The following is a 12,678-nucleotide window of genomic DNA, read 5'->3' on the forward strand; positions in this document are numbered from 1 at the left end:
TTGATCTGGTATTGGGAAATGAACCTGATCAGGTGTCAGATCTCTCAGTGGGAGAGCATTTTGGAGATAGTGAGCACAACTCTATCTCCTTTACCATAGCGCTGGAGAGGGATAGGAGCAGACAATTTGGGTAGGGGAAAATATGATGCTATTAGACAGGAACTTGGGAACATGAATTGGATTTACTTTATTACTTACATCATATATATGAGGAGTAAAAATCTTAATGTGAAATTCATAGTAATTTATAATAAATAGTATGTACAACACAACAGTCAATATAAAATAGAAATACAATTGTATTAGCATTAATTAATCAGTCTGATGGTCTGGTGGAAGAAGCTGTCCCGGAGCCTGTTGGTCCTGACTTTTGTGCTGTGGTACCATGTCCCGGATGGTAGCAGCTGGAACAGTTTGTGGTTGGGGTAACTCGGGTCCCCAATGATCCTTAAGGCCCTCTTTACACACCTGTCTTTGTAAATGTCCTGAATAGTGTGAAGTTCATATCTACAGATGTGCTGGGCTGTCCGCACCACTCTCTGCAGAGTCCTGCGATTGAGGGAAGTACAGTTCCCCTACCAGGCAGTGATGCAGCCAGTCAGGATGCTCTCAATTGTGTCCCTGTAGAAATTTCTTAGGATTTGGGGGCCCATACCAAACTTCTTCAACTGTCTGAGGTGAAAGAGGAATTGTTGTGCCTTTTTCACCGCACAGCCGGTATGTACAGACCATGTGAGATCCTCAGTGATGTTTATACCGAGGAACTTAAAAACTGTTCGCTCTCTCAACCCCAGATCCATTGATATCAATAGGGGTTAGCCTGTCTCCATTCCTCCTGTAGTCCACAACCAGCTCCTTTGTTTTTGCGACATTGAGGGAGAGGTTGTTTTCTTGACACCAGTGTCAGGGTGATGACTTCTACTTTGTGGGCTGCCTCATTATTATTTGAGCTGAGGCCAATCAGTGTAGTATCATCAAAAAATTTAATCAGCAGATTGGAGCTGTGGGTGGCAACACAGTCGTGGGTATACAGAGAGTAAAAGAGGGGGCTTAGGACACAGCCCTGGGGGGCTCCTGTGTTGAGGGACAGAGGTGAGGGAGCCCACTCTTACCACATGCTGGTGATCTTTCAAATGACATTAGAAATGGGGATGGTGCTGGAGGATTGGCGTATTGCTCATGTTGTTCCATTGTTTAAAAAGGGTTCTAAGAGTAAACCTAGCAATTATCGGCCTGTGAGTTTGACGTCAGTGGTGGGTAAGTTGATGGAAAGTATTAGTAGAGATGGTATATATAATTATCTGGGTAGACAGGGTCTGATTAGGAACAGTCAACATGGATTTGTGCGTGGAAGGTCATGTTTGACAAATCTTATTGAATTTTTTGAAGAGGTTACTAGGAAAGTTGACGAGGGTAAAGCGGTGGATGTTGTCTATATGGACTTCAGTAAAGCCTTTGACAAGGTTCCACACGGAAGGTTAGTTAGGAAGGTTCAATCGTTTGGTATTAATATTGAAGTAGTAAAATGGATTCAGCAGTGGCTGCATGGGAGACACCAGAGAGTAGTGGTGGATAACTGTTTGTCAGATTGGAGGCCGGTGACTAGTGGTGTGCCTCAGGGATCTGTACTGGGTCCAATGTTGTTTGTCATATACATTAATGATCTGGATGATGAGGTGGTAAATTGGATTAGTAAGTATGCAGATGATACTAAGATAGGTGGCGTTGTGGATAATGAAGTAGGTTTTCGAAGCTTGCAGAGCGATTTAGACCAGTTAGAAGAGTGGGCTGAAAGATGGCAGATGGAGTTTAATGCTGAAAAATGTGAGGTGCTACATTTTGGTAGGACTAATCAAAATAGGATATACATGGTAAATGGTATGGCATTGAAGAATGCAGTAGAACAGAGGGATCTAGGAATAATGGTGCATAGTTCCCTGAAGGTGGAATCTCATGTGGATAAGGTGGTGAAGAAAGCTTTTGGTATGTTGGCCTTTATAAATCAGAGCATTGAGTATAGGACGCAAACACGAGGAAATGTGCAGATGCTGGAATTCTGATATGTCTATCCACGACCTCCTCTACAGTCAAGATGAAGCCACACTCAGGTTGGAGGAACAACACTTTGTATTCTCTCTGGGTAGCCTCCAACCTGATGGCATGAACATTGACTTCTCTAACTTCTGTTAATACCCCACCTCCCCTTTGTACCCCATCCGTTATTTGTTTATTATTATCTTACATATAATTTTTTTTCTCTCTCTCTCTTTTTCTCCCTCTGTCCCTCTCACTATACTCCTTGCCCATCCTCTGGGCTTCCCCCCTCCCCCTTTCTTTCTCATAGTCATAGTCATACTTTGTTTATCCGGGGGGGAAATTGGTTTTCGTTACAGTTGCACCATAAATAATTAAATAGTAATATGTAAATTATGCCAGGAAATAAGTCCAGGACCAGCCTATTGGCTCAGGGTGTCTGACCCTCCAAGGGAGGAGTTGTAAAGTTTGATGGCCACAGGCAGGAATGACTTCCTATGACGCTCTGTGTTGCATCTCGGTGGAATGAGTCTCTGGCTGAATGTACTCCTGTGCCCACCCAATACATTATGTAGTGGATGGGAGACATTGACCAAGATGTCACGCAACTTAGACAGCATCCTCTATTCAGACACCACCGTGAGAGAGTCCAGTTCCATCCCCACAACATCACTGGCCTTATGAATGAGTTTGTTGATTCTGTTGGTGTCTGCCACCCTCAGCTTGCTGCCCCAGCACACAACAGCAAACATGATCGCACTGGCCGCCACGGACTCGTAGAACATCCTCAGCATCGTCCGGCAGATGTTAAAGGACCTCAGTCTCCTCAGGAAATAGAGACGGCTCTGACCCTTCTTGTAGACAGCCTCAGTGTTCTTTGACCAGTCCAGTTTATTGTCAATTCATATCCCCAGGTATTTGTAATCCTCCACCATGTCCACACTGACCCCCTGGATGGAAACAGGGGTCACCGGTACCTTAGCTCTCCTCAGGTCTACCACCAGCTCCTTAGTCTTTTTCACATTAAGCTGCAGATAATTCTGCTCACACCATGTGACAAAGTTTCGAACCGTAGCCCTGTACTCAGCCTCATCTCCCCTGCTGATGCATCCAACTATGGCAGAGTCATCAGAAAACTTCTGAAGATGACAAGACTCCAAATTTGGCCTTACCAATGCCTTGTACATTTTTAACATTACATCCCAACTCCTATACTCAATCAACACACATAAAAATTGCTGGTGAACGCAGCAGGCCAGGCCCTAGGCCTCCCATCCCATGATCCTCTTATATCCCTTTTGCCAATCAACTTTCCAGCTTCATCCGTCCCCCTCCTGTCTTCTCCTATCATTTTGGATCTCCCCCTCCCCCTCCCACTTTCAAATCTCTTACTATCTCTTCTTTCAGTTCGTCCTGACGAAGGGTCTCGGCCCGAAACGTCAACTGTACCTCTTCCTAGAGATGCTGCCTGGCCTGCTGCATTCACCAGCAAGTTTTATGTGTGTTGATTGAGTATAGGAGTTGGGATGTAATGTTAAAAGTATACAAGGCATTGGTAAGGCCAAATTTGGAGTATTGTGTACAGTTCTGGTCACCGAATTATAGGAAAGATGTCAACAAAATAGAGAGAGTACCGAGAAGATTTACTAGAATGTTACCTGGATTTCAGCACCTAAGTTACAGAGAAGGGTTGATCAAGTTGGGTCTTTATTCTTTGGAGTGTAGAAGGTTGAGGGGGGACTTGATAGAGGTATTTAAAATTATGAGAGGGTTAGATAGCATTGACGTGGATAGGCCTTTTCCATTGAGAGAGGGGAGACTCAAACATGAGGACATGAGTTGAGAGGGGGCAAAAGTTTAGGGGTAACATGAGGGGGAACTTCTTTTCTCAGAGAGTGGTAGCTGTGTGGAACGAGCTTCCAGCAGAAGTGGTTGAGGCAGGTTTGATATTGTCATTTAAAGTAAAATTGGACAGCTATCTGGACAGGAAAAGAATGGAGGGTTATGGGCTGTGTGCAGGTCGGTGGGACTAGGTGAGAGTAAGCGTTCGGCACGGGCTAGAAGGGCCAAGATGGCCTGTTTCCATGCTGTAATTGTTATATGGTTATATCTGACAGAAAGTCCAGGATCCAGCTACAGAAGGCAGGGTGAAGGCACGGTGGGAGCAGATGTTCTCACAGAAATGTGGCAAATGTTCAGGGATCATTTGCATGGTGTTCTGCACAGGTATGTTCCATTGAGGCAAGGAAAAGACGGTAGGGTAAAAGAACCATGATGTACAAAAGTTGTAGAAAATCTAGTTAAGAGGAAAAGAACAGCTTAGAAATGGTTCAAGAAACTAGGTACTGTTAGAACTGTAGAAAACTACAAGGTTGCCAGGAAGGAGCTTAAGAATGAAATTAGGAGAGCTCAAAGGTGCCATGAGAAGGCCTTGGCAAGCTGGAATAAGGAAAACCCCAAGGCATTCTACAAGTATGTGAAGAGCAAGAGGATGAGGCGTGTGGGAATAAGACCAACCAAGTGCAATAGTGGAAACGTGTGTATGGAGTTGGAGGAGGCAGTGGACAACTTAATAAATACTTTGCTTCAGTATTCACCTTGGCAATGTGGGGATGATTTTACAGCGGACTGAAATGCTTGAGCATATAGACATTAAGAAAGTGGATGTGCTGGAGCTGTTGAAAAGCATTGTTAGATAAATCTACACGACCGGACAGGCTACTGTGGGATGTGAGGGATGAGATAGCTGAGGCTCTGGTGATCAATGGGGACGGGAGAGGTTCCGGAGGATTGGAATGATGCAGATGTTCTTCCCTTGTTCGGGAAATGGAGTAGAGATAGCCCAGGAAATTACAGACCAGTGAGTCTTACTTCAGTGGTGGGCAAGTTGTTGAAGATCCTGAGAGACAGGATTTACAAGCATTTGGAGAGACGTAAACCTATTAGGGATAGTCAGAGTGGCTTTATCAAGGGCAGGTCATGCCTTATGAATCTGATTGAATTCTTTGAGGATTTACTAACAGAATTCTGAAAAACCCACATCAGGCACTCCTCACAATTTATATAATATAACCAAAATGTAAGATTTCTTATATTAATTGCCCAATAATAAAATCTAAAGTTTGGTAAGGCGAATCCTCCATTCCTTTTATCTTTCTGAAGATGAATTTTATTTAATCTAGAACACTTATTCTTCCATATATAAGAAAATATAATAGAGTCAAGAGAATCAAAAAAGGATTTAGGAATGAAAACTGGCAATGCCTGAAAAATATATATAAATTTAGGTAACATATTCATTTTGATAGAGTTAATTCGACCAATTAATGATAACGAAAGAGGCAACCAATTTAATAGTATTCTTTTTACATGATTCAATAAAGTAAGAAAATTTTCTTTAAATAGACACTTATAATTTTTAGTGATTGTTACACCTAAATAAGTAAATTGGTTTCTTACAATTTTAAAAGGAAGGTTAGAATTTATTGGTATCAAATTGTTCAAAGGGAGAAGTTCACTTTTATGTAGGTTTAATTTATAACCTGAAAACTGGCTGAAACAGGAGAGTAAAGAAAGCACATGGGGTAACAAAGTCTCAACATCAGAAATAAATAGCAGCAAATTATCAACGTACAACGAGACTTTATGAATAGTGTCTCTCCTTAAAATACCGGTGATATCATTAGATTCTCGGAAAGCAATGGCTAAGAGGATGCTGTCTAAGTTGCATGCCATCTTGGACAATGTCTCCCATCCACAACATAATGTTCTGGGTGGGCACAGGAGTACATTCAGCCAGAGACTCATTCCACCGAGATGTAACACAGAGCGTCATAGGAAGTCATTCCTGCCTGTGGCCATCAAACTTTACAATTCCTCCCTTGGAGGGTCAGACACCCTGTGCCGATAGACTGGTCCTGGACTTATTTCATAATTTACTGGCATAATTTACATATTACTATTTAACTATTTATGGTTCTATTACTATTTATTATTTATGGTGCAACTGTAACGAAAACCAATTTCCCCCGGGATCAATAAAGTATGACTATGACTATAAAGGTTCAACGGACACCTTTGTCTAGTGCCACATTGAAGCTTAAATGGTTTGGAGTTATGAAAATTAGTGATAACCCTAGCAGAAGGGGCTAAATAAAGTAATTTAATCCATTGAATGAAAACAGGTCCAAAATTAAATTTTTCTAAAGTTGTAAATAAATAATTTCATTCAATTCAGTCGAAAGCTTTATTCTCTATTATTTCTCTTCTTGGATCCTCACTTCCTTTGTCTTTGGGTAAGTTAACTGATAATCTGGTAGTTAAACACACTATGAGGATTTGGATACAATTCCGAAAATATTTTGGCTTACTGACATTTTCTCTTTCGAGTCCCGTTTTTTTCTAATTATTTTTTTTAAACCCTCTATGATTGATGTGGCTTTAAAAGATGGGGATAGATTAGGTATTAAATGCTTTCAGGACTTGTTTGTAGAGGGAAGTCTTTTTTCATTTGAACAATTGTCAACTAAATATAGTTTGCCCAAAACTTTTTTTTCAATATCTACAAGTAAGAGATTTTTTACACTCTTAAATAAGTACATTCCCTAAAAGTCCTGATAAGAATCTACTAGATGTAATCTTTAATCTGAAACCTTTTTACAGTAAAATGGATCTATATCTAATATTTATAATATGCTGTTAGGAATGAGAAGTGTTCCTTTAGATAAAATTAAAAATCTTTGGGAACAAGATTTACAGACTTCAGTTTCTGAGGAAACTTGGAATCAAATTTTTAAATTGGTCAACACTTCATCGCTATGTGCCTGTCACTCTCTCCTTCAATTTAAAGTGGTCCATAGGTCCCATATGACTACGGATAAGTTGTCTCGTTTTTATTTAGATATATCTCCGTATTGTGATAAATGGAGAAGCTTCACTCATTCATATGTTTTGGACATGTCCAAGTCTTGGAAAATATTGGAAAGAAGTATTTCAAACCTTTTCGATACTTTTTAAAGTAAATTTCAAGCTTAATCCTTTGACTGTTTTATTTAGTATTGTTGGAGGAAAGCATATTATTTTGGAGCCATCTGATTTGCACATTTTGGCTTTTATGTCGCTTATGGCCAGAAGGACGCTTTTGCTTAAATGGAAAGATGTGGGCCCCCTATTCACGCCCAATGGTTACGTGATGTGATGTCATGTTTAAATTTAGAGAAGATTCGATGTTCAATCTTTGAATCTAATCAAAACTTTCAAACATTGTGGGGACCCTTTCTGAATTTTTTTCAAAACCTTTGATTTGCTGTTAAAGCACAGATGATGACTAACAGTCTTTTTTTCTTTTTTTTCTGTTAATCAATTTCAGTCCTGGTAGCAGGTTAGATTTTTTAATACGAACTAATTGATTTGTACGAATATAGGGTAAGGAGTCTTTATATGTGATTTAGTTTAATGTATTGACATATATATTTTTCCTGTACTCTGTATTCTTATATATAAATTAATAAAAATATTGGAAAAAGAAAGAATTCTTTGAGGATGTAACAAAACACATTGATGAAGATAGAGCTGTGGATATAGTGTATATGGATTTCAGTAAGGCACTTGATAAGGTACCCCATGCAAGGTTCGTTCGGAAAGTAGGGAGACATAGGATCCAAGGAGACCTTGCTTTACACCCATCATCTACTTGTAAACCTGCTGGCTCACGTTGAGGTTGACGTTCTGGAGCATGTTGATATTAAGGGAGAGGAGGTGTTGGAGTTGTTAAAATACATTAGGATGAATAAGTCCCCGGGGCCTGACGGAATATTCCCCAGGCTGCTTCAAGAGGCAAGGGAAGAGATTGCTGAGCCTCTGGCTAGGATCTTTATGTCCTCGTTGTCCACGGGAATGGTACTGGAGGATTGGAGGGAGGTGAATGTTGTCCCCTTGTTCAAAAAAGGTAGTAGGGATAGTCGGGGTAATTATAGACCAGTGAGCCTTACATCTGTGGTGGGAAAGCTGTTGAAAAAGATTCTTAGAGATAGGATCTGTGGGCATTTACAGAATAATGGTCTGATCAGGGACAGTCAGCATGGCTTTGTGAAGGGCAGATTGTGTCTAACAAGCCTGATAGAGTTCTTTAAGGAGGTGACCAGGCATGTAGATAAGGGTAGTGCAGTGGATGTGATCTATATGGATTTTAGTGAGGCATTTGACAAGGTTCCACACGGTAGGCTTATTCAGAAAGTTAGAAGGCATGGGATCCAGGGAAGTTTGGCCAGATGGATTCAGAATTGGCTTGCCTGCAGAAGGCAGAGGGTGGTGGTGGAGGGAGTACATTCAGATTGGAGGATTGTGACTAGTGGTGTCCCACAAGGATCTGTTCTGGGACTCTACTTTTCGTGATTTTTATTAACGACCTGGATGTAGGGGTAGAAGGGTGGGTTGGCAAGTTTGCAGACGACACGAAGGTTGGTGGTATTGTAGATAGTGTAGAGGATTGTCAAAGATTGCAGAGAGACATTGATAGGATGCAGAAGTGGGCTGAGAAGTGGCAGATGGAGTTCATCCTGGAGAAGTGTGAGGTGGTACATTTTGGAAGGACAAACTCCAAGGCAGAGTACAAAGTAAATGGCAGAATACTTGGTAGTGTGGAGGAGCAGAGGGATCTCGGGGTACATGTCCACAGATCCCTGAAGGTTGCCTCACAAGTAGATAGGGTAGTTGAGAAAGCTTATGGGGTGTTAGCTTTCAAGAGTCGAGGGATAGAGGTTAAGAGTCGTGATGTAATGATGCAGCTCTATAAAACTCTGATTAAGCCACACTTGGAGTACTGTGTCCAGTCCTGGTCGCCTCACTATAGGAAATATGTGGAAGCATTGGAAAGGATACAGAGGAGATTTACCAGAATGCTGCCTGGTTTAGAGAGTATGGATTATGATCAGAGATTAAGGGAGCTAGGGCTTTACTCTTTGGAGAGAAGGAGGATGAGAGGAGACATGATAGAGGTGTACAAGATAATAAGAGGAATAGATAGAGTGGATAGCCAGCGCCTCTTCCCCAGGGCACCACTGCTCAATACAAGAGGACATGGCTTTCCAAGGTAAAGGGTGGGAAGTTCAAGGGGGATATTAGGGGAAGGTTTTTTACTCAGAGAGTGGTTGGTGCGTGGAATGCACTGCCTGAGTCAGTGGTGGAGGCAGATACAATAGTGAAGTTTAAGAGACTACTAGACAGGTATATGGAGGAATTTAAGGTGGGGGCTTATATGGGAGGCAGGGTTTGAGGGTTGGCACAACATTGTGGGCCGAAGGGCCTGTAATGTGCTGAACTGTTCTATGTTCTATGTTCATCCTCAGCTCTATCATACTGATTCCCATCCCCTTGCCATATTAGTTTAAACCGCTCCCAACAGCTCTAGTAAACCTGCCCGCAAGAATATTGGGTTTCAAGTGCAACTGGTCACATTTGTACAGGTCCCACCTGCTCCAGAAGTGGTCCCAATTATCCAGAAATCTAAATCTGTGCTCCCTGTTCCAATTCTTCAGCAAAACATTTATCTGGCACTTCACTCTATTCCTATTCTCAATGTCATGTGGCACGGGCAGCAATTCCCTGATTACTACTTAGGAGGTTCTGCTTCTCACCTTCCTTTCTAACTCCCTGGGTTCTTTTTTCAGGATCTCCTTTTTCCTATGTCATTGGTACCAGTATGTACCATAACTTCTGGCTGCTCACCCTCCCTTTTCAGGATATTATGGACATGTCCTGAAACATCTCAGACCCTGACACCTAGGGAGGCAAATTACCATCCCTGTTTCCTTTTCACGTCAACAGAACCGCCCATTTGTCACCCTGACTATAGAATCCCCTATAACTGCTGCCAATCTCTTCATTTCCCTACCCTTCTGGGCTACAGGGCCAGACAGTGCCAGAGGCACGGCTGCTGTTGCTTTCCCCAGGTAGGACGCCCCTCCAACACTACTTAAAATGTGGGGACGGCTAGAGGGGTACTCCCTTCCCTCTCTTAATAGTCACTCTTTATCTGTCTCCTGTAGCCTCGGGGTGACTACCTCCCTGTAGCTCCTGTTTATCACTGCTTCACTTTCCCTAACAAGCCAAAGGTCATCGAGCCTCATGGGGGTGGGGGATGGTCAGTACGTCATCTCAGGGGGGTGGGGGATAGTGCGTCACCTCACGGGGGGGGAGGGGTTGGTCAGTACGTCACCTCGCGGGGGGAGGAGTTGGTCAGTACGTCACCACGGGTGGGGGATGGTCAGTACGTCACCTCGGGGATGGGGGATGGTCAATACGTCACCTCACGGGGGTGGGGGGTTGGTCAGTACGTCACCTCACGGGGGGGGGATGGTCAGTACGTCACATCACGGGGGGAGGGGTTGGTCAGTACGTCACCTCGGGGGGAGGGGTTGGTCAGTACGTCACCTCACGGTGGGGGGTGATGGTCAGTATGTCACCTCACGGGGGGAGGGGATGCTCAGTACGTCCCCTCATGGGGGTGGGGGATGGTCAGTACGTCACCTCATGGGGGGGGGGAGCAGTCAGTACGTCACCTCGGGGGTGGGAACGGTCAGTACGTCTCTGCGTGGGGGCAGGGACGGTCAGTACGTCTCCGGTGCGGAATGGTCTGTGCCTCTCTGCAGAGGAGAAGGTGGCAGAGATGGACGGTATGTCTGCACATGGGGGTGGGGATGGATGGTACGTCTCTGTATGAGGTGGGGATAGACAGTACATCTCCGCACTGGATGGAGATGGTCAGTAAGGCCTACCTTACTCATTGCACTGGGATTTTTGTGGAGGAAACCAGGAGCATTTATAAACTAAAGGAAGTATTAGAGATTGTCCGTGTGGATTTTAGAGTGATGTCAGTCTGGGCCCAGTGGTTGGGTAAGGGTAAGGGTCAGTTTGGGTCTGGCAGGCTAGCCTTTCTGTACTGACCTGTCTGTGTCTGTTCCTGTAGGTGAAAGTAATGCATAAACAACTTCTCCTCTTCCACAATGCCATCTCTGCCTACTTTGCGGGCAACCAGCAGCAGCTGGAGCAGACGCTGAAGCAGTTTAACGTGAAGCTGAAGGCGCCGAGCTCAGAGAAGCCATCCTGGCTGGAGGAGCAGTGAAGGTTCAGCGATAGGCAAGTGCGACATTCCGGCATTAGTGGCCGCCCCAAACACAGGCAGCTGCATTAAACTGACCAACACAAACACCTGTCCAAGGCTTGTCTGTTTGATCCAACTCAAACATGTTAGAAATTTAGGGAAATTTCCTCGTTGCTTCAAGTTGAATCATTTCCAGATTTCATGCCTTCATAATCTTCCTACAAAATTAAACACTATGGAGCAATGGGAGAGTGTGTGACCCCCTCCAAACAAAGCCCTGGTTTGTACATAATCTGACTCAAGAGGCAGCTCTCTCTTGCCACTCCCCAGCCTCTCGGCCTTGAGGTTGTCATGGTATCTGCCAGTGGTGACGGCTCTCTCCTGGCACTCCCCAGCCCCTCAGCCTTGTGCTATTGTACGAGGCAGGGTAGGTATCTCTTTCCTGGTTAAACCCCCCCCCCCCCCACCAGCCCCTCGGCCTTGTGCTGTTGTTTATCTGTCAGGGCTGGCATCTTTCTCCTGGCACCACCCCCCCCCACTCCCCCCAACCTCTCAGCCTTGTGCTGTTGTACCAGGCAGGGTAGGCATCTCTCTCCTGGAAACTCCACCTCCCCCCCCGGCGTTGGTGCTGTTGTACCCGGCAGTGGTGACGGTTCTCTCCCGACACTCCCTTTTTCACCCCCCCCCCCCAATCTCTTAGCCTTGGGGCTGTCGTCATACATGGGAATTGGGCGCTTTCGGTGGGAGCTGACTTATCAGCCCCTTGTGGTGATGGGGGTCTGTGGTCACAGCCACTGTGGTCAGCTACTATGGGCAGTCAGTCGGACCTGGTACATTTTAGTACCGAGCTGCCCCGTTGCAGGGGGTCGGGATGGGCAGGGTCTGGCTAGGCATAGACCACCTCAGGTGGATATACACCTGGAGCTGTGGGTGCTGACCACAGACCAGCAGATGGGTGAGTTCCAGCGCTGCGTGCTAACACTGAGGGGAGTTATGATGCATCGTCCAGGTCCACTGGTAACGTGATCGATCCCTGGTTTTGGAATTGTTAGCAGGGTGTGGGTTCTGTGTGTATTAAAAATTATCTATAACTACATTTTCTGTACTGCGCTGTTTGTGATTATTTAAATTTATTAATATATAAAGAAACAAGTTCTGGTATAGGGTGGATTTACTGGAAGTTGGTCCATTGAGGGTTTGTGGGGGTTGGAGATAACTTGCCTCACACACAGTGGTCCCCGTCCCAACCGTGGACTATTCTGTATTTCCAGAATTTTGTTTTATAATCTCATTATCGAGTGGGGCATTTTCTAAAGTTTCACTTCCATCAGACTTGGAGGGATTAAACTGTGTGAGTTGCTCAACGTTGTTGGTTGTTTTTTTTTCATTCCTTGTGTCACAGTTGATAAGGGTGGAACCTGAGCGAACGTGCAGACAGCTGCCTGGCCTCAGGAGTGAATGACTCACCGCAGATCCTGACAAATGTACGAGTCTGGTCGAGTTCTAAAGTGTCTGTATCTGGTACCGAGAGGAGACTGACCCCA

The 12,678-nt window shown here is 44.3% G+C and overlaps 1 protein-coding gene across 5 annotated transcripts in view; it reads left to right on the forward strand.

Moving 5' to 3' along the window:
• Nucleotides 1-12,230, forward strand: part of LOC134349855 (arfaptin-2-like) — a 139,280-nt gene extending 127,050 nt beyond the window's left edge. For all 5 annotated transcript variants that reach the window (XM_063054808.1, XM_063054809.1, XM_063054811.1 and 2 more), the window contains exon 8: nucleotides 11,000-12,230. In XM_063054808.1, the coding sequence (XP_062910878.1) occupies nucleotides 11,000-11,155 (156 nt within the window). In that variant the 3' untranslated portion in view covers nucleotides 11,156-12,230. The remainder of the gene's footprint in view (nucleotides 1-10,999) is intronic.
• The last annotated feature ends 448 nt before the right edge of the window (nucleotides 12,231-12,678 follow it).

Source organism: Mobula hypostoma, chromosome 7, assembly GCF_963921235.1.
Source record: "Mobula hypostoma chromosome 7, sMobHyp1.1, whole genome shotgun sequence".
NCBI classification, from domain to species: Eukaryota; Metazoa; Chordata; class Chondrichthyes; order Myliobatiformes; family Myliobatidae; genus Mobula; species Mobula hypostoma.